General features: G+C 38.6%; 1 protein-coding gene across 1 annotated transcript; it reads left to right on the top strand.

Annotated features, from left to right (window-relative positions):
- Nucleotides 1-531: 531 nt before the first annotated feature.
- On the top strand, nucleotides 532-1,542 carry GPR174 (G protein-coupled receptor 174; the record flags this gene model as incomplete). The annotated part of the gene is made up of 1 exon (XM_081081367.1): nucleotides 532-1,542. Exon 1 carries the CDS (start codon nucleotides 541-543, stop codon nucleotides 1,540-1,542), a length of 1,002 nt encoding a protein of 333 aa, XP_080937493.1. The 5' UTR covers nucleotides 532-540.
- Between the last annotated feature and the right edge of the window lie 18,410 nt (nucleotides 1,543-19,952).

Raw genomic sequence — 19,952 nt, 5'->3', positions numbered from 1 at the left:
TTTTTTGCAAAAAGTGCAAGACAATAATATTTTTTTCTTCACTTGCAGCTCTGCCTTATCCACATTGATCATCTCTGAAGAGTTGCAGACCCACTGAGTACTAAAGCAAACCTTTCTTCTATGTGAGCCATAAAAAGAAAACCTGACAAACACCTGTAAGGTGACGGCTATCATCATATGAGAATTAGAAGAACTGCTACATGAAATATTAATGATTGAAATGGGAAATAATCAGCTGTTGTGATGTCCCAGAAGGCCTTATAACAGAGTAAACAAAAGGGGAAAATTATAACAGCTTGTTATCTGTGCTTGCACACTTAGACTTCCATGTCATTACTGTAGACAAATCCAAAGCAAACATGCAGATAGTTCTTTGAAAATCATGTGTTAGAGGTTCATACCTTTACAGTAAGGAGGAGGTTATTTTATTGTCAGTCTCTTTAACCCATTGATGGTTAATCTTTAAGAAAGAGCAGTAGTTGATTGTAAATTTAGGTTTTGAGCTACCATTTGGCAAATAAACTTTCTCTGAGAAGAAAAATGCCTGCTAATAACACATGTGATGGGCCAGATGGATACAATACAGATTTTCGATACTTTATCTATGCAGTGACATACACTGTCATTCTTGTGCCAGGTCTCATAGGAAACATATTAGCCTTGTGGATATTTTATGGCTATATGAAAGAAACCAAACGAGCAGTGATATTCATGATAAACTTAGCCATTGCTGACTTACTACAAGTCCTCTCCCTGCCACTGAGGATCTTTTATTACTTGAATCATGACTGGCCATTTGGGCCTGGTCTCTGCATGTTCTGTTTCTACCTGAAGTATGTCAACATGTATGCAAGCATCTATTTTTTGGTCTGCATCAGTGTGCGACGATTTTGGTTTCTCATGTACCCCTTTCGCTTCCATGACTGCAAACAGAAATATGACCTATACATAAGCATTGCTGGATGGCTGATCATCTGCCTTGCCTGTCTGCTCTTTCCTCTCCTGAGAATAAGTGATGACACCCCAGGCAACAGAACCAAATGCTTTGTAGATCTTCCTACCAGGGATGTCAGTCTGGCCCAGTCTGTTGTCATGGTGACCATTGGCGAGTTGATTGGGTTTGTTACTCCTCTTCTTATTGTCCTATATTGCACCTGGAAGGCTGTTTTATCACTGCAAGATAAATATCCTGTGGCCCAAGACCTTGGAGAGAAAAAGAAAGCCTTGAAGATGATTCTAACCTGTGCAGGAGTGTTTTTAATTTGCTTTGCACCTTATCACTTCAGTTTTCCTTTAGATTTCTTGGTCAAGTCCAATGAAATTAAAAGCTGCTTAGCCAGAAGGGTGATTCTGATATTTCATTCTGTTGCCTTGTGTCTTGCTAGTCTGAATTCTTGCCTTGACCCAATCATATATTACTTCACCACTAATGAGTTCAGAAGACGGCTTTCAAGACAAGATTTGCAAGATAGCATCCAACTCCATGTGAAATCCTCTGTGAGCCAACATACTACTTCTACCCTGACAACTGAATTATGCTAAATGAATGTGGCCTGAAATAAATATATAATTATATATTCAGAATATCAGAACACATTTCTAATACTCCAAGCTACTGGGAAGTAATCAGCAGAGGCACTAAGAACTTTTTAGTTATACTCTGTCTTACCTATATAAGAAATTCACTTCTTTATAACAGAACCTATTTAGAGCATTATACTCTACCATCATTAATGTTGACATGTCCATGTAGTAATTTGTCACCAAGTCTTTAAGAATTGAACTATAAAATTTCAGTGACAACTTATACACATATGCTCTCAATTAGAGTCAGCAGGTTTATCTATGAACCTCAAACACAAAGAGGTGATTACCTTGGTGTCATCATAAGCACTTAGTTTGGACACTGAGTACTTAGAGTCAGTGTAGTTATCTACAGGGTGTCCCAAAAATGTATATATACTTTAACAGCTGATTTGTCTTTAAAATGAAATGCATTTTAATAAACACTGCCTTTATAATTATTCACAGTGAATGTATACATTTATGGGATACCCTATATTTATACTGGTAATTTCAGTTTATATTCCAATATTGTATTTTGGTTATATATTAAGTATGATGGACCATATATTATTCTGTGAAAATAAAGTGCTATAAACATGGGATCATTTCTATCTCCTGTGTATGATTACACTCTAGCATTTGAAGACTCAAATAGCTATTTCCTTCATTTTGGTGTCAATATGAAACATCATCTGTCACACCTGTTCATAGAATGAAAATCTGAACTTGGGTCTTTGGTATGTTAAAAGTAAGGACAAGAAACATTCAAATAAAATAACTTTCTATTACTATATAAGCTTCCATATTGAATCTACTCAGGGAAGATAGCTTGCCAAAGTTCAGGAGACAGCAGATAGGTGGTAATTACAGATATTTTTACAACTATTTGCAAAGAACATCTGGAGATTAATAAACCTGCCTAGTAAGAGAGTGTCCACTATGCTTCCAGAGTGATGTTGAGGTACCTCTGATAGGTTACTATATTTTCTGAGCCTATGGAAGAAGTAGGGTACTAATTAATCACTAAGCTTAGGCCAGAACAAGAAGATGAAGTAGATTTGGGTACACCTCTTAACACTTCACCACATTGTATTTCTTACTTTAAGATGGTTGGCAACTGTTAAGCCACATTCACATGCCAGAGTAGGGTTTGGAAGCAGCCAGGCATGTGGATTCTAGTCTTCAGTAATTTGTCTGATCCAGCTTTGCCTCAGACATACCATTCTGAGGTCTATACAGGTTACCTCCCTTCAGCTAGAGAAGTCAACTCTTTCACCTTTAAAAAAAGTGCATAAGATTAATTTTAACACCATTGGACACCCATTACAATGCCTTGCCTGCTACCTGTTTGGTATAATATTCAGGAAATAAACGCAGGATATGAATAGTAATTAAACCTGAGGTCTAAATATTACAATACTTGCAAAAACTTCTAAATTTAAAAAATGCTCAACTCAAAATATGTATGATACTAGTATGTTTGGTGGGGGGAACTAGTGGAATCAAAATTAATTATAATATCTGAAATGAATAGAAAATTTTCTAATGTTTTATCTGGACAAGTGTTAATTTTGTTTGTACTTTGTTATTAAAATAATACCCTATTAGAAGACTGACTTTGTGCTGCTAGCTGCAGTGTATTTATTTAACTCCTAATTATTAATTGTATTGTACATTTTTATGTGTTAAATAAGTGTTAAATTGTCTTTTTAAAAAGGGTAACTATAACTATGTCTGGTTTGTCTACCTTAAAGTGATTTATTTTTGTATATAATTCAGTGTTGTAATGGGATTACAAGTAAGAATTTGTGGGTACTTATAAAGGAAGAATGTTTTCTATACGAAATGTGTTGACTATTTTCTACATAAGCATGGATTATACTTCTTATTGTTATTTGGTGAGACAAATGATCTAATTATTAACATATGAATCTCACTTTGAACATATCTTTTCTTTTTTTTTTTTTTAAGGGAACAAAATGCTCACCAAGAGTTTCCCATGGTTACTCTTGAGTAACTGGACCCCAAACTGTGTGCATCAATCTGGAGATTTTATAATTGTTCAAAAGAGTGAAACAAAAAGCATAAATTGTTTTTCACATAGGCTTCAAAAATTGTTTTCACATAGCCTAAAGCCAACAAAACTAATTTTTAAAAATAATTATTTATTGTTGAAAGTATTACATATGTCCCCCTTTTTCCTCCCATTGACCCCTCCAGCCTTCCCCGCCCCCACCCCCACCCCCGCCCCAGGCCTTCAGCACCATATTGTCTATGTCCATGGGTTATGCATATATGCTTACAAAGTCTTTGGTTGATTACCTCCTCCCCACCCATCATCCCCGCAACCTTCCCTCTGAGATTCTGCACTCAGTTCCATGCTTTCATGTCTCTGGATACACTCTATTTATTAGTTTATTTTGTTACTTCGATTTCACATATGAGTGTGATCATGTTATACTTGCCATTCTCTGACTGACTTATTTCACTTAGCATGGTACTCTCCAGGTCCATCCATGCTGTCTCAAAGGGTAAGAGATTCTTCTTTTTTATTGCTGCATAGTATTCCATGGTATAAATGTACCACAACTTTTTTATTTGCTCATCTACTGATGGGCACTTGGGCTATTTCCAGATCTTAGTTATTGTAAATTGTGCTGCTATGAACATAGAGATGAATACATTCTTTCTGATTGATGCTTCGGGTTTCTTAGGACATATTCCTAGAAGTGGGATCACTGTCAAATGGCAGTTCCATATTTAATTTTTTGAGGAAACTCCATACTATTTTTCATAATGGAAGCACCAGTCTGAATTCAAACCAGCAGTATAATAGGGTCCCCTTTTCTCCACAGGCTCTCCAGCACTTGTCATTTGTTGATTTGTTGATGGTAGTCATTCTGACAGGTGTGAGATGGTACCTCATTTTCATTTTGATTTGCATCTTTTGGATGATTAGAGACCTTGAGCATTTTTTCACATGTCTCTTAGCCATCTGTATGTCCTCTTTGGAGTAGTGTCTATTTGCCCATTTTTTAATTGGATTGTTTGTCTTCCTTTTTTTTAAAATATATTTTATTGATTTTTTACAGAGAGGAAGAGAGAGAGATAGAGAGTTAGAAACATCGATGGGAGAGAAACATCGATCAGCTGCCTCCTGCACATCCCCCACTGGGGAAGTGCCCACAACCCAGGTACATGCCCTTGACCAGAATCGAACCCGGGACCCTCCAGGCCGCAGGCCAACGCTCTATCCACTGAGCCAAACCGGTTTCGGCTGTTTGTCTTCCTTTTGTTAAGTTGCATGAGTTCTTTATATATTTTGGATATTAACCCTTTATGAAATGTATCATTGCCAAATATGTTCTCCCAAACAGTGGACTTTCTTTTCATTTTGTTGATGGTTTATTTTGCTTTGCAGAAGCTTTATATTTTGACGTAGTCCCATTTGTTTATTTTCTCTTTAGTTTACTTTGCCTTAGGAGATGTATCTGTAAACATATTGCTACAGGAGATGTCTGAGATATTGCTACCTGTGGTTTCTTCTAGGATTTTTATGGTTTCACAACTTACATTTATGTCTTTTATCTATTTTGAGTTTATTCTTGTAAATGGTGTAAGTTGGTTGTCTAGTTTCTTTTTTTGCCTGCATCTATCCCATCAATTTTCCTAACACCATTTATTGAAGAAACTGGCTTCACTCCATAGTATGGTCTTTCCTCCTATGTCAAATATTAATTGAGCATAATGTCTCAGGTTGATTTCTGGGTTCTCTGTTCTGTTCCACTGGTTGATATGCCTGTTCTTGTGCCAGTACCAGGCTGTTTTGATTACAGTGGCTCTGTAGTATAGCTTGAAATCTGGTATTGTGATTCCTCCAACTTTGTTTTTCTTTCTCAAAGTTGCTGTAGCTATTTGGGGTCTTTTTTATTACATATAAATTTTTGGAGTATTTATTCTAGCTCTGTGAAATATACTGTTGGTATTTTAATAGGTGGTACATTGAATCTGTGGATTGTCTTGGGTGGTATGGACATATTAATGATGTTGATTCTACCAATTCGTGAACACAGTGTATTCTTCCACTAGTTTATATCTTCTTCTATCTCTTTTTTAATGTCCTGTAGTTTTCCTCGTACCTTTTGCCTCCTTGGTTAAGTTTGTTCCTAAGTATCTTAATTTTTTTGTTGCAGTGGTAAATGGGATTGTTTTATTTAGTTTCTCTCTCTGATAATTCATTATTGGTGTATAAAAAAGCCATACATTTTTGGGTGTTGATTTTGTATCCTGCTACACTGCTAAATTCATTTATTAAACCTAGTAGTTTTTTGATGGTGTCTTTAGAGTTTTCTATTGTCAATATCATGTCATCTGTGAAGAATGAGAGTTTTACTTTCTCCTTTCCAATTTGGATGCCCTTTATTTCTTCTTCTAGAGATCACTGTGGCTAGGACTTCCAGTACAATGTTGAATAAGAGTGGTGAAGCAGACATCCCTGCCTTGATCCTATTCATAGGGCAAATGCTTTTAGCTTTTTACCCATTGAGTATGATGTTGCTGTAGGTTTGTCATATGTGAACTTTATCATGTTGATATATGCTCCCTTTAGTCCCAGTCTGCTGAGATTTTTTTTTAAAATAAAAAAATGGATATTGGACTTTGTCAAAAGCTTTTTCTGCATTGGTTGATATGACCACGTGATTTTAGTCTTTCAATTTGTTTATGTGATGTATCACATTATTGATTGGCAAATATTGTACCAGCTTTGCATCCCTGGAATAAATCCCACTTGGTCATGGTGTATGATATTTTTAATATATTGCTGGATGCTATTTGCTTATAATTTGCTGGGGATTATAGCATCTATGTTCATCAGGGATATTGGCCTGTAATTCTCTTTCTTTGTAGTGTCTTTATCTGGTTTTGCAATTAGGATAATGCTGTCCTCATAAAAAGAGTTTGAAAGTGTTCCTTACTCTTGGATTTTTTGAAATAGTTTGAGGAGTGAAGGTTTTAGTTCTTCTTTGAATGTTTGGTAAAACTCCCCTGTGAAGCCATCCAGACTTGGTGGGAGTTATGTTTTGTGGGAGTTTTTTTTATTACTGCTTCTTTTATATTAGTTGTTATTGGCCTATTCAGGTTTTCTGATTCCTCCTGATTCAATTTTGGGAGATTGTATTTTTCTAGGAATTTGTCATTTCACCCATATTGTCCAGCTTGTTGGCATATCGTTGTTCATAGTATTTTCTTACAATCCTTTCTATTTCTATGGTGTCAGTGGTTACTTCTCCACTTTCTTTTATGATGTTACTTATTTGGGTCCTCTCTCTTTGTTTCTTGATGAGTATGCCTAACAGTTTATCTATTTTGTTATCCTTTCAAAGAATCAGCTCTTCGTTTCATTGATTTTATTTTTGTATTACTTTTTAGTCTCTCTGTTATTTATTTCTGCTCTAATCTTTATTATTTCCTTCCTTCTACTTACTCTGGGCTTTTGTTGTTGTTATCTTTCTAGTTCTTTAAGTTATAGGGTTAAATAGTTTATTGCTGATTTTTCTTGTTTATTGAGGTAAGCCTGTAGTGCTATGAACTTCCCTCATAGGACTGATTTTGCTGTGTCCCAGAGATTTTGGGTCGTTATGTATTCATTTTCATTTATTTCCAGGGAGTTTTTTATTTCTTTCTTGATATCATTGGTATCCCATTCATTGTTTAATAACATAGCAATTATTCTCCATGTATATCAATGTTTTGGAGTGTTTTTAATGTAGTTGATTTCTAATTTCATTCCAATGTGATCTGAGATGGTGCTTGAAATGATTTCAATCTTCTGGAACTTGTAGAGACTTCTTTTGTGTCCTAACATGTAGTCTATCTTTGTGAATGATCCATATGCACTTGAAAAGAATGTATGTTCTGCTGTGTTGGGGTGAAATGTTCTATAAATGTCAATTAAATCCATCGGATCCAGTGTGTCCTTTAGAATCTCTGTTTCCTTATTAAGTTTTTGTCTGGAAGTTCTATCCAGTGAAGTCAAAAGGGTGATAAAGTCCACTATTATGACTGTACTGTTGTCCATCTCTTTGTTAAATTCCTCTAGAAGTTTTTTTTTTTTTTAAATATATTTAGGTGCTCCTATATTGGGTGCATATATGTTTATCAGGGTTATATCCTCTTGTTAGATTGATCCCTTTAGTATTATGTAATGACCTTTGTTGTCTCTTGTGATGGCCTTCATTTTAAAGTCTATTTTGTTGATATGAGTATTGCTATTCCAACTTTTATTCCCTTTTTCCATTTGCATGGAAATATTTTTCCCATCCCTTCACTCTCATCCTGTGTGTGTATTTTGTTCTGACAGCATATAGTTGGCCCATGTTTTTGTATCCATTCAGCTACCCTATGCCTTTTGATTGGAGCATTTATTAAATTTACATTTCGGGTTATTATTGATAAATACTTATTTATTACCATTTTAATTCTGTATGCTTAGATTTCTCTCTCTGTTTCTTCTCATTACAGAAGTCCCTTTAGCATTTCTTGTAATGCTGGCTTGGTGTTCATGTACTCCTTTAGCCTTTTTTTTTCTTTTTCTTCCTTCCTTCCTTTCTTCCTTCCTTTCTTTCTTTCTTCCTTCCTTCTTCTCTTTCTTTCTTTCTTTCTTTCTTTCTTTCTTTCTTTCTTTCTTTCTTTCTTTCTTTCTTTCTTTCTCTCCTTCCTTCCTTCCTTCCTTCCTTCCTTCCTTCCTTCCTTCCTTCCTTCCTTTCTTTCTTTCTTTCTTTCTTTTCTTTTTTTTTTTTTGTCTTGGAAGCTATTTATTTGACTGTCTATTTTGAATGATGGCCTTGCTGGATATGGTAATCTGGGTCTCAGATCTTTGCTCTTCATTACCTTGAGAACTTCATGCCATTCCCATCTGGCCTGTAGAGTTTCTGATGAGAAATCAGAAACTTATGGAAGCTTATGGAAGCTCCTTTGTAGGTAACAGTTTTCTCTTGCTACCTTTAAGATTCTCTCTTTGTCTTTAATTTTTGGCATTTTAATTATGATGTGTCTGGGCTTAGGCCTATTTTGGTTCTTCTTGCTTGGGGTTCTCTGTGCATCCTGAATTTGTGTGACCTTTTCCTTTACCAGGTAGGGAAGTTTTCTGCCATTATTTCTTCAAACACATTTTCTATCCCTTTCTCCCTTTCTGCCTTTTCTGGCACACCTGCTATTATAATATTGTTATACTTCACATTGTTCCACAGTTCCCTTAAACTGTCCTCCTGTTTTTTAATTGTTTGTTTTGTTGTTGTTGTTGTTGTTGTTCTCTGATTGAGTTATTTTTTTAACCCTGTCTAGTAATTCACTGATTACATCCTCAGCTTCCCATAATCTGCTGTGTATTCCTTCCAGTGTGTTATTTTTTTGTGTTATGTCATTCTTTATTTCTGACTGTTCCTTTCTTAGAGTTACTATATCTTTTTTCATGCTGTTGAGCATCTTTACTATCATTACTCTGAACTCTGTTTCAGATAAATTTCTTACCCCTGCTTCATTTATGTCTTCTTCTGGAGAATTCTCTAGTTCTTTAATTTGGGGGTTGTTTCTTTGTCTCCTCATTTTGGCTGTCTGTTTGGGTTTGTTACTATGTATTAGGTAGATCCTCTGTGCCTCTCAATCTTTAGTGCAGGGCAGTGTCAAATGTTGTTTTTGACTAATTTGATCAGTCAAAGACTTAAAGCCTCCAGAGACTGCCTCTGCCTACAGACTGATAGGATTCCAACTTGAGTGGCCCCAGGCAATCATCCTCAGGTGTGGGGAGAATTTTATTTTTTTCCACAGTGTGGGGAAATTGCTTCTGCCTAGAGGCTAATTGTTATTTTTAGTCTCTTAAGTCTCCTCAGGGAAAGATGTTTTCTGATAAGGTGTGTAAACTCTCTTCCCCCTTCCAGGCAAGGTCACCTGTATAGCAAATGTCTGTGTGTGGGAGATGTTCTCCACTGCATGAGGGAATGGCTCAGCACAGGAATTTGGGGGTGTCTACCTTCCATGTTCTAATTCCTGAGTCCCCAATCCTGGCTTCTGCTCACACAGCTCTAGTCCACTCTGCCCTCCTTCTGCTGGAGCACAAGGTGGGTGGCTCCACACAGAATTTTGTGCCTTGGCCCTTTAAGAGGGTGCCTGAATTTTTAGCTGTCAGTTCCTGGCAGATAGCAACCCCCACTGCTTTTCACAGCCATATGTTATGTGGATACTTCTCAGTTTTTGGTGCTCTCTGCTGTGGGGTCGAGCTTGGGAATTATATCCCAGAGTTCTCAGTGGCAACCCCCCATAGCTGAGATATCTCTCTGGAACTTCAGTTGCTGTCTGTGGACACCTGGCCAGCCCTTTTGTGCCTCTGCCCCTCCTACCAGTCTCTATGTGGTCTCCACTTTCAGTCCTCAGGTATCAGGGTTCTCTCCTGTGAGTCTTACATTGATTATTCAGGAAGTTTTTTTGTATTTTAGTTGTAATTCCAGTTTGTTCCTGGGATCATGTCCGTGCAGCATCCACTTTCTCTACCACCATTTTTTGGAACATATCTTTTCTAAAGGGGAGAGGAAATATTTCCAGGAGATTATTAAACTTTTTACAGAAATGGTTTAGGCTAGAGTCCACTTAGTAGGCAGCCCAGAAGCCCTGACCGATTATTTTTATCATTCAAGGCGAGCAAAAATCTCCATATTCTTATGCTGCTTAACTAGGACCAGCCCTACTCCCCAGGCCTATCTATCTAAGTTTTTATTCAGTGCTGTGATTTTCTTTTTTAAAAAATATATTTTATTGATTTTTTACAGAGAGGGAGAGGAATAGAGAGTTAGAAACATCAATGAGAGAGAAACTTCGATCAGCTGCCTCCTGCACAACCCCTACTGGGGATGTGCCCGCACCAAGGTACATGCCCTTGACTGGAATCGAACCTGGGACCCTTGAGTCCCCAGGCTGATGCTCTATCCACTGAGCCAAAATGGTTAAGGCACTGTGATTTTCTTTATCTACCCCTCCTCCCTATCAATCTGTTTTATCTTCTGTCTCATTCCTTTGTTATTCAAATCAGTAATCTGATCAATTTACTCACACTAATGTGTTAATGATTCATGTTAGCATAATATTAATTTTCCCAAGGATATCTAAATTTTAGGCTTTAAGAATAAACCTTAACTCAAATAATTAATCCCTAACTTTTAATGGAGGGAATAAAGACACTGAAGCAGACTGGAGGATAAAATATTTTGAAGAAGTGGGTTTTTCGACAGTGTTTTGCAGTATATATAGCCTATATAATAAAGAGGGAATAAGCAAATTGACTGTCACTCTGCCACAAAGATGGCAGCACCCACAGTGGAGGCTGGGTTTCTGTAACACAAGATGGCTGCAGCCACAACGAAGGCCAAGTTCTCATAACGAGCCTTAACAAGCAATTAGCAGGGACCTGAGGCTGTGCCACCCCCAACATGGGGCTTGACAGGGGACCTCAGGCCATTCCCCCCACCTTGGAACTGGGCTGGGGGACCTCAGGCCATGCCCCCTGCCTTGTTGCCAGGCTGGGGGACCTCAGGTCACGACCCCTGCCCTGGAACTGGACCAGGGGACCTGAGGCCGCACTCCCTGCCCCAGTGCCAGGCCTGGGGACCTGAGGCCGTGCCCCCCACCTGGCAGGCCTTGACAGGGGACCTCAAGGTGTGCCCCTGCCCTGGTGCTGGGCCAGGAGACCTCAGGCTGCTCCTCCCACCCCGGTGCCAGGCAGGAGGATGTTAGGCAGCACCCCCCCACCCCAGCGCCAAGCCCGGGGACCTCAAGCCGCAACTCTGCCAAGGCACTGGGCCAGGGGACCTGAGGCCGTGCCCCCCCCACCTGGTGGGGCTTGACAGGGGACGTCAGGCTGTGCCCCCTGCCTGGTGGGGCTTGACAGGGGACCTCAAGGTGTGCCCAACTGCCCCAGTACTGGGCCAGGGGACCTCAGGCTGACCCCCTTGCCCCAGGCTGGGAGACCTCAGGCCACACCCCCCACCCAGTGGGGCTTGACGAGGGACCTTAGGCTGTGCCCCCCATCCTGGTGGGGCATGACAGGGGATCTCCGGCTGTGTCCCCTATGTGGTGGGGCTCGATGGGGGACCTCAAGGTGTGACCCCCTTGCCCGGGCTGGGGGACCTCAGGCTGCAACTCTGCCCTGGTGCTGGGCCAGGGGACCTGAGGATGAACTCCCCACCTGGTGGGGCTAGACAAGGGTGAGACTGGCTGGGTCAGGATCTAGCCCAATGGGTGGGGGCTGGCTGGGTCTGGGTCTCACGCTGTTTTGAGGCACACATGGGTGGGCAGGGTCTTGACTCTGGGTCTGGTGGTGCACCCCAGTCTCTGGCAGGAGGAAGATTTTCATATACATTTTACTAGTTTTCTTTCATCTCTGACACTTATATTATAGAGAAAGGGCAAATAGCAATATTAAAATATTCCCTCTAATTAATCCCCTTTTAATGTGCACAAATTTCATGCACCAGGCTATATATATATATATATATATATATATATATATATATATATGATCACCTAATTGGCTTACCTTAATGGAGATGCTACATTCTAAGACATATACCTACAAGTATGGCTATCAGTTCAGATATCTGCTTTCTTTTTTACTTTTACCCTTCCAACTCTGAACCTGATTTTCAGGGGGAAAAAATCTAAACTAGGAGAGAAGTACTGTGCAGCTGCTATCTAAACAGCTTCCTCTCTGAGCTTCTCCTTTCCTTAGAGAATATTTTCTTCAAACCTCCCATTTATCACTCTCTGGGTTCAATAAAATCAGTTGCAAAAAGTAAACACCCTTAACTACAATAATATATAATTCATGATAAATAAGCACAAACTTTCTATATAAAGTTATTTGAGTTTAATCCCAAGATATATACATAATTATTCCAAAACAGAATTTGAATATAGAGGGTTCCCATGTTATTATTATTATCATTATTGTTATTGTTTTATTCAAATGTTTTATATGTTTTCATTTTCACTCAGTTAAGCAGCTAATTTTATTAACCCGTAATTCCATGAAAAGAGCCATCTGCCATAGGAACAACAAATCAAGCTACCATGGTTTGAATGAGTGCAGAAGTGGAACTTGTTCAACTTCATTTTTATTTTATCAATTTGTTTTTGCTCCCAAGACACTGTGAAAATGCTGCACCTAGGATGTATTTATGTCTATAATTTATAGTATACATTTTAATAATAAAGATGGCCTCTGTAATTACATAGAACTTTTCTGTCTCCAGAAGTCACTTTTTAAGCAAAACTGATACACATATCTTTGTCAGTGTTCACACACATGGATAAGAATACCATGAGGCTCCATTCTCCTTTTCTCTCCCTGAAGAGGTGCATGATTTCTTCCAATGAAATATAAGCCATTTCTCCCCATCCTTTTCCACTCCTTATCTATTCCTCCCATAAATTCTTTAGCATTCATACCCTACCATCACATTTTGACCAAGTTTATATGGATGACTTAAAGCCCTATATTTGCTAGAGTATACAATCTGTGGATAGAAAAGGAAATGAGGTGACAGAGGAAATGTTTTTCTTTAGTCTTAAAGGTTGTTAAGAACTGACCATCTGATTTTTATTGTGCATTGGTAGGGAAGAAAATCCATCCTCCATTGTCCCCCTTTGTTCTTCCCAAAACAGGTTTACTTTTAAAAAAGTGAATTCAGAATAATTGTCTCTGACCCTCCTCTCCTCTTAGTTATCTTTTTAGCACTTTAGTAACACCCTCCTCACCTCATCTATATCCCCAGTGTTTTCAGGAGGCCAAGGTATCTTCTGTAACAACCAATATGTTAGGAATTACACATTTTGGCTATTGCAGAAAGATTTTCCTAGGAAGTGGTAAATGCTCTTCTAAGGAGAAATTTCTGATGTTTTGGTAGAGATGAAAAAATAATAGGATATAGATATGGAATCTGCTCTATGCTTCAAATGTCATAGATAGATAGATAGATAGATAGATATAGATATAAAGATATATAGATATAATCCATATATAAAATATATTTGCCTCCCCTCTGACAACCATCAATCTATTCTCTGTATCTATTAGTCTGATTCTATCTAATAAAGAGGTAATATGCAAATTGACCATCACTCCAACACACAAGATGGCTGCCCCATGTGGTCAAGGATGGCCACCCCCATGTGGATACAAGATAGCTAACACAAGATGGCCAGCAGGGGAGGGCAGTTGCTGGCAATCAGGCTAGCAGGGGAGGGCAGTTAGGGGCGGCCAGGCCAGCAGGGGAGGACAGTTAGGGGTGAACAGGCTGGCAGGGGAGAAGCGGTTAGCGGCAATCAGGCAGGCAGGTAGGTGAGCAGTTGGGAGCCAGCAGTTCTGGATTGTGAGAGGGATGTCTGACTGCCCACTTAGGCCCGATCCCACCAGGATCCCTCAAGGGGTCCCAGATTGGAGAGGGTGGAAGCTGGACTGAGGGACACACCTCCCCCCCCCCCATGCATGAATTTCATGCATTGGGACTCTAGTATATATATAATCTCCTCTGTGCCTTCCTGAAGCCAGGCCAAAAGTTACTTCACTATATTCATAACCATATTTGTGGGGTATGTGGAGAAGTGAGAGATAAACTGTCAAGTAAATGTGATTGTTTTAACTCACTTATTCCTCAGTTATTAAAGAATGGGATATTAAGTTGGGGGGCAGGCAGTGAGTAATAACTTTCATGAACTTCACAGACCACTTTCTCAGCAGATTTTCTTAGCTTTAACCATATATTTGATTTTTGTAAGATCATATTTCTTTTATTTGTTGACTACGTTTTCTTCATCTATCCCCTGATTGCACACCTGCTGATTCATCCATAGGTATAGACCTTGTTTAAGGCCTTGCATTTTCCTTCTTAGATCTCGTCAGTGAATAATAGACCAAATACTCTTTGGAGGGTGGTGTCTGTCATTACACCTATCTCCCTGACCCCAGAGTCTTCTCTTGTGCAGGAACTTCAGAAGCAATGTTGAGAGTCAGACCTAGGATCTTTGGTCTACAAGGTTGACACTGGTAAACATGGAGAATATTATATTCAGCTTTTTCTAAACAATGTTGAATGTCCACATCTTTTACAAAGATTGGTATATTTCATACCTTTGAAATGTTAATATAATCAGAATAAAAATAAACGTAAATAATTTGAAACAATAATGGTCTAAGTTTAAGCTCAAGGAATAAAAGCATGAGGTAATTAGGGTTTTTTAAGGTTTCCCTAAATTTTATTTTTCAATTAAAGTTTACATTCAATATTATTAACTATATTCTCTATGATGTACTTTACATCCCTGTGATTATTTTGTAACTAGCAAATTGTACTTAATCCCTTAATCTTCTTCATCCAGTCCCCAACCACCCCTCCCCTCTGACAGACATCAATCTATTGTCTGTATCTATAAGTCTGTTTCAATTTTGTTTGTTCATTTATTTTGTTTGTTCATTTATTTTGTTTTTTAGATTTTATAGCTAAGTGAAATAATATGGTATCTGTGTTTCTCTGATTGACTTATCTCATTGATCATAATATTCTCTAGGCCTATCCATGCTGTCATAAAAGGTAAGATTCCTTTTTATAGCTTAGTAATATCATATATACTGTATATATTAGAGGCCCAGTGCACAAAATTTGTGCAGGGGAGGGGGGTCCCCTCAGCCCAGCCTGCATCCTCTCCAATCTGGGACCCCTCAGCAGATGTCCGACTGCTGGTTTAGGCCCAATCCTGCAGTTGGACATCCCTCTCACAATCCGGGACCAGTGGCTCCTAACTGCTCACCTGCCTGCCTGCCTGATCACCCCTAACCACTCTGCCTGCCTGCCTAATTGCCCTAACTGCTTCCCTCTGCCAGCCTGATCTCCCCCTAACTTCTCCCCACTGACAGCCTGATTGCCCCCTAACTTCTCCCCCCTGTCAGCCTGATTTCCCCTTAACTGCTCCCCCTGTCACCCTTATCACCCCTAAGTGCTCCCCCCTGCTGACCTGATTGCCCCTAACTGCTCTCTTCTGCCAGCCTGATCCCCTTAGCTGCTCTCCCCTGCCAGCCTGATAGTGCCTAACTGCTCTCCCCTGCCAGCCTAACTGCCTCTGCCTTGGCCCCACCACTGTGGCTTTGTCCAGAAGGATGTCTGGTCTAATTAGCATATTACCCTTTTATTAGTATAGATTATTGGCAAATAGGTTCTCCCATACAGTGGGTTCCCTTTTAATTTTGAGGCTGTTTTCTTTTGCTGTATAGAGCTTTTTATTTTAATGTAGTCCCATTTGTTTATTTTTTCCTTTGATTCTCTTGTGCTAGGCTTTGTGTCAGTGGAAATTTTGCTATGTGAGATGTCTGACACTTTATTGCTTATATTTTCTTCAAGGTTTTTTTTTACATGTAGCTGCCAAATTATCCCAACACCATTTATTGAAGAGACTGTCTTTACCCCATTGTGTGCTCTTGCCTCCTTTATAGAAGGTTAATTTAGTATAATGGCTTGGGTTGATTTCTGGGTTCTCAGTTCTGTTGCATTGATTTATATGTCTGTTCTTGTTCCAGTACCATGCTGTTTTTATTAAAGTGGCGTTGTAGTATACCTTGGTATGTGGTCTTATGATAGATCCCTCCAAATGAGTTATTCTTTTGCAGGATTACTGTGGCTATTGAGGGTTTTATTTCATTCCATCTACATTTTTGGAGTGTTTTTCTACAACTGTGAGGTATACCATTGGTATTTTAAAAGGGATTGTATTTAATCTGTAGATTGCTTTGTGTAGTATAGACATTTTAATGATGTTAATTTCACCAATCCCAGAACACACTATATTCTTCCACTTGTTTATATAATCTTCTACCCCTTTTTTCAATGTTCTATATTTTTCTGAGAACAGCTATTTTACCTCATTGGTTAAGTTTATTCCTAAGTATCTTGATTTTGTTGTTTCAATGGTAAATGGGGTTACTTTTTTAAAATTTCACTTTCTGAGAGTTCATTATTGGTGTATAAAAATGCCATAGATTTCTGGGTGTTAATTATGTATCCTGCTTCAATGCCAAAATATTTATTACATCTAGTAGTTTTTTGGTGGTCTTTAGGTTTTCTATGTACAATATCATGTCATCTGCAAATAATGTCAGTTTTATAAAATCCTTTTCAATTTGGATGCCTTTTATTTTTTCTTCTGGTCTGATTGCTTTTGCTATGATTTCCAATACTATCTATGCTAATAAAAGGATAATATGCTAATTACACTGGACATCTTGCAGACAAAGCCACAGTGCTGGGGGCCAAGGCAGAGGCTGTTAGGGGTGATCAGGCTGGCAGGGGAGGGCAGTTAGGAGCGATCAGGCCAGCAGGGGGAGCACTTATGTGGCGATCAGGCCAGCAGTGAGGAGTAGTTAGGGGGCAAACAGGTTGGCAGGCAGAGGTGGTTAGGGGCAATCAGGCCAGCAGGGGAGCAGTTAGTGGTATCAGGCTGGCAGGCAGAGGCGGTTAGGGGTGATCATGCAGGCAGGCAGGTGAGTGGTTAGGAGCCAGTGGTCCCAAATTGTGAAAGGGGTGTCTGAGGGTTCCCAGATTGAAGAAGGTGCAGGCCGGGCTGAATGACCCCCTCCCCTCATGCACGAATTTCATGCACCGGGTATCTAGTGTTGCATAAAAGTGGTAAAAGTGGATAATTCCATCTTGTTCCAGTTCTAAGGGGAAATTATTTAAGTTTTTTTTTCCCATTGGGCATGATGTTGGCTATAGGTTTGTCATACATTGCCTTTATTATGTTGAGGTATGATCCCACTATTCCCACTTTTCTGTGATTTTTTAAAATAAGAAATGGATGTTAGACTTTGTCAAATGCTTTTTCTGCATCTATTATGATTGTGAGATTTTTGTCTTTCACTTTGTTTATGTGGTGTATCACATTTATTGATTTGCAAATATTGTGACAGCCTTGCATCACTGGAATAAATCATATTTGGTCATGGTGTATTATCTTTTTAATATATTGCTGGGTCTGATTTGCTAATAACTTGTTGAGGATTTTAGCATCTATGTTCATCAGGGATATTGGCCTGTAATTCGCTTTTTCTTTGTAGTGTCTTTAACTGGTATTGGAATTAGGATAATTATGGCCTCATAAAAAGAACTTGGAAGTGCTTCTTCCTCTTGGATATTGGAATAGTTTCAGGAGGATACATGTTAATTCTTCTTTGAATATTTGGTAAAACTCTCCTGTAAAGCCAATCAGGCCAGGGCTTTTGTTTGGTAGGAGTTTTTGTTGTTGTTTTCTTGTTTGTTTCTTTTTTAATTACTGCTCCTATTTCATCAGTAGTTATTGGCTTATTCATGCTTTCTGCATCTTATTGATTCAATTTTGGAAGGTTGTATTTTTCTAGGAATTTGTCCATTTTATCAAGATTGTCCAGATTGTTGGCATATAGTTGTTCACAGTATTTCCTTACAATCCTTTGTATTTTGGTGGTGTTAGTTGTTATTTCACCTCTTTCATTTCTGATTTTATTTATTTGGGTCATCTTTTTGTTTCTTTTTCTTTCTTTATTCTTCCTTTCTTGATTAATATATTACATATGTGTTCTTATTCTCCCATTGCCCCAACCTTCCTCATGCCCTAACCCCCCTGGTGTCTGTGTCCATTTGTTATGCTTGTATGCATGCATACAAGTCATTTGGATGATCTCCCCCATTACCTGCACCCTCCCCTACCTTCCCTCTGAGGTTTGAGCATCTGATCGATGCTTCTCTGTCTCTGGATCTGTTTTTGTTAATCAGTTTATGCTGTTCATTATTATCCACAAGTGAGTGAGATCATGTGATATTATCATTTTCTGACTGACTTATTTCACTTAGCATAATACTCTCCAGGGTCATCTATGCTGTTGCAAATGGTAGGAGTTCCTTATTACAGCAGCATAGTATTCCATTGTGTAGACGTACCACACTTTTTTAAAAATCCACTAATCTGCTGATGCATATTTAGGCTGTTTCCAAATCTTAGCTCTTGTAAATTGTGCTTCTATGAAAATATGGGTGCACATATCTTTTCTGATTGGTATTTCTAGTTTCTTGGGATATATTCTAGAGATATATTCCTAGAAGTGGGATCACTGGGTCAAATGGGAGTTCCATTTTTAGTTTTTTGAGGAAACTCCATACTCTTCTCCATATTGGCTGCACTGGTCTGCATACCCACCAGCAGTGCACGTGTCCCTTTTTCTCCGCATCCTCACCAGCACTCGTCATTTGTTGATCTGTTTAATGATAGCCATTCTGACAGGTGTGAGATGGTACTGCATTGTCATTTTGATTTGCATCTCTCAGATGATTTGTGACTTTGAACAGGTTTTCATATGTCTCTTGGCCTTCCTTATGTCCTCTTTCAAAAAGTATCTATTTAGGTCCATTACCCATTTTTTAATTGAGTTGTTTATCTTCCTTTTGTTAAGTTGTATGAGTTCCTTGTAAATATTGGAGATTAAACCCTTATCTCACATAACATTGGCAAAGATATTCTCCCAAGTAGTGGGCTTTCTTGTTGTTTTGTTGATGATTTCTTCTGCTGTGCAGAAGCTTTTTATTTTGATGTAGTCCTATTTGTTTATCTTCTCTTTAGTTTCCATTGCCTTATGAGCTTTATCGGTAAAGATAATGCTTCGGCATATGTCTGAGATTTTGCTGCCTGTGGATTCCTCTAATATTTTTATGGTTCCCTTTCTTATGTTTAAGTCCTTTATCCATTTTGAGTTTATTTTTGTGTATAATGTAAGTTAATGATCTAATTTCAATTTTTTGCATGTATCTGTCCAATTTTCCCAACACCATTTATTAGAGACTGTCTGGACTCCATTTTATGCTCTGGCCTCCTTTTTCAAATATTAATTGAGCATAGTGGTTTTGGTCGATTTCTGGGTTCTCTATTCTATTCCATTGGACTATATATCTGTTCTTGAGCCAGTACCAGGCAGTTTTGAGAACAGTGGATTTGTAGTATAACTTGTTATCTGGAATTGAGATCCCTCCCACTTTGTTCTTCTTTCTCAGGATTGCTGCAGCTATTCATGATCTTATTTTATTCCAGATGAATTTTTGGAGAGTTCATTCTAGGTATGTGACATATGCTGTTGGTATTTTAATGAGTATTGCATTGAATCTATAGATTGCTTTGGGTAGTATGGACATTTTAATGATATTGACTCTACCAATCCATGAACATGGCATGTTCTTCCATTTATTTATGTCTTCCTCTATCTCTTTTTTCAGTGTCCTGTAGTTTTCTGAGTACAGGTCTTTTATGTCCTTAGTTAAGTTTATTCT

The sequence above is a fragment of the Myotis nattereri genome (assembly GCF_964212035.1).
Source record: "Myotis nattereri genome assembly, chromosome: X".
Classification (NCBI taxonomy): Eukaryota; Metazoa; Chordata; class Mammalia; order Chiroptera; family Vespertilionidae; genus Myotis; species Myotis nattereri.
The sequence above is the reverse complement of the archived record's forward strand: the minus strand, read 5'-3'. Positions and strand labels throughout refer to the sequence as shown.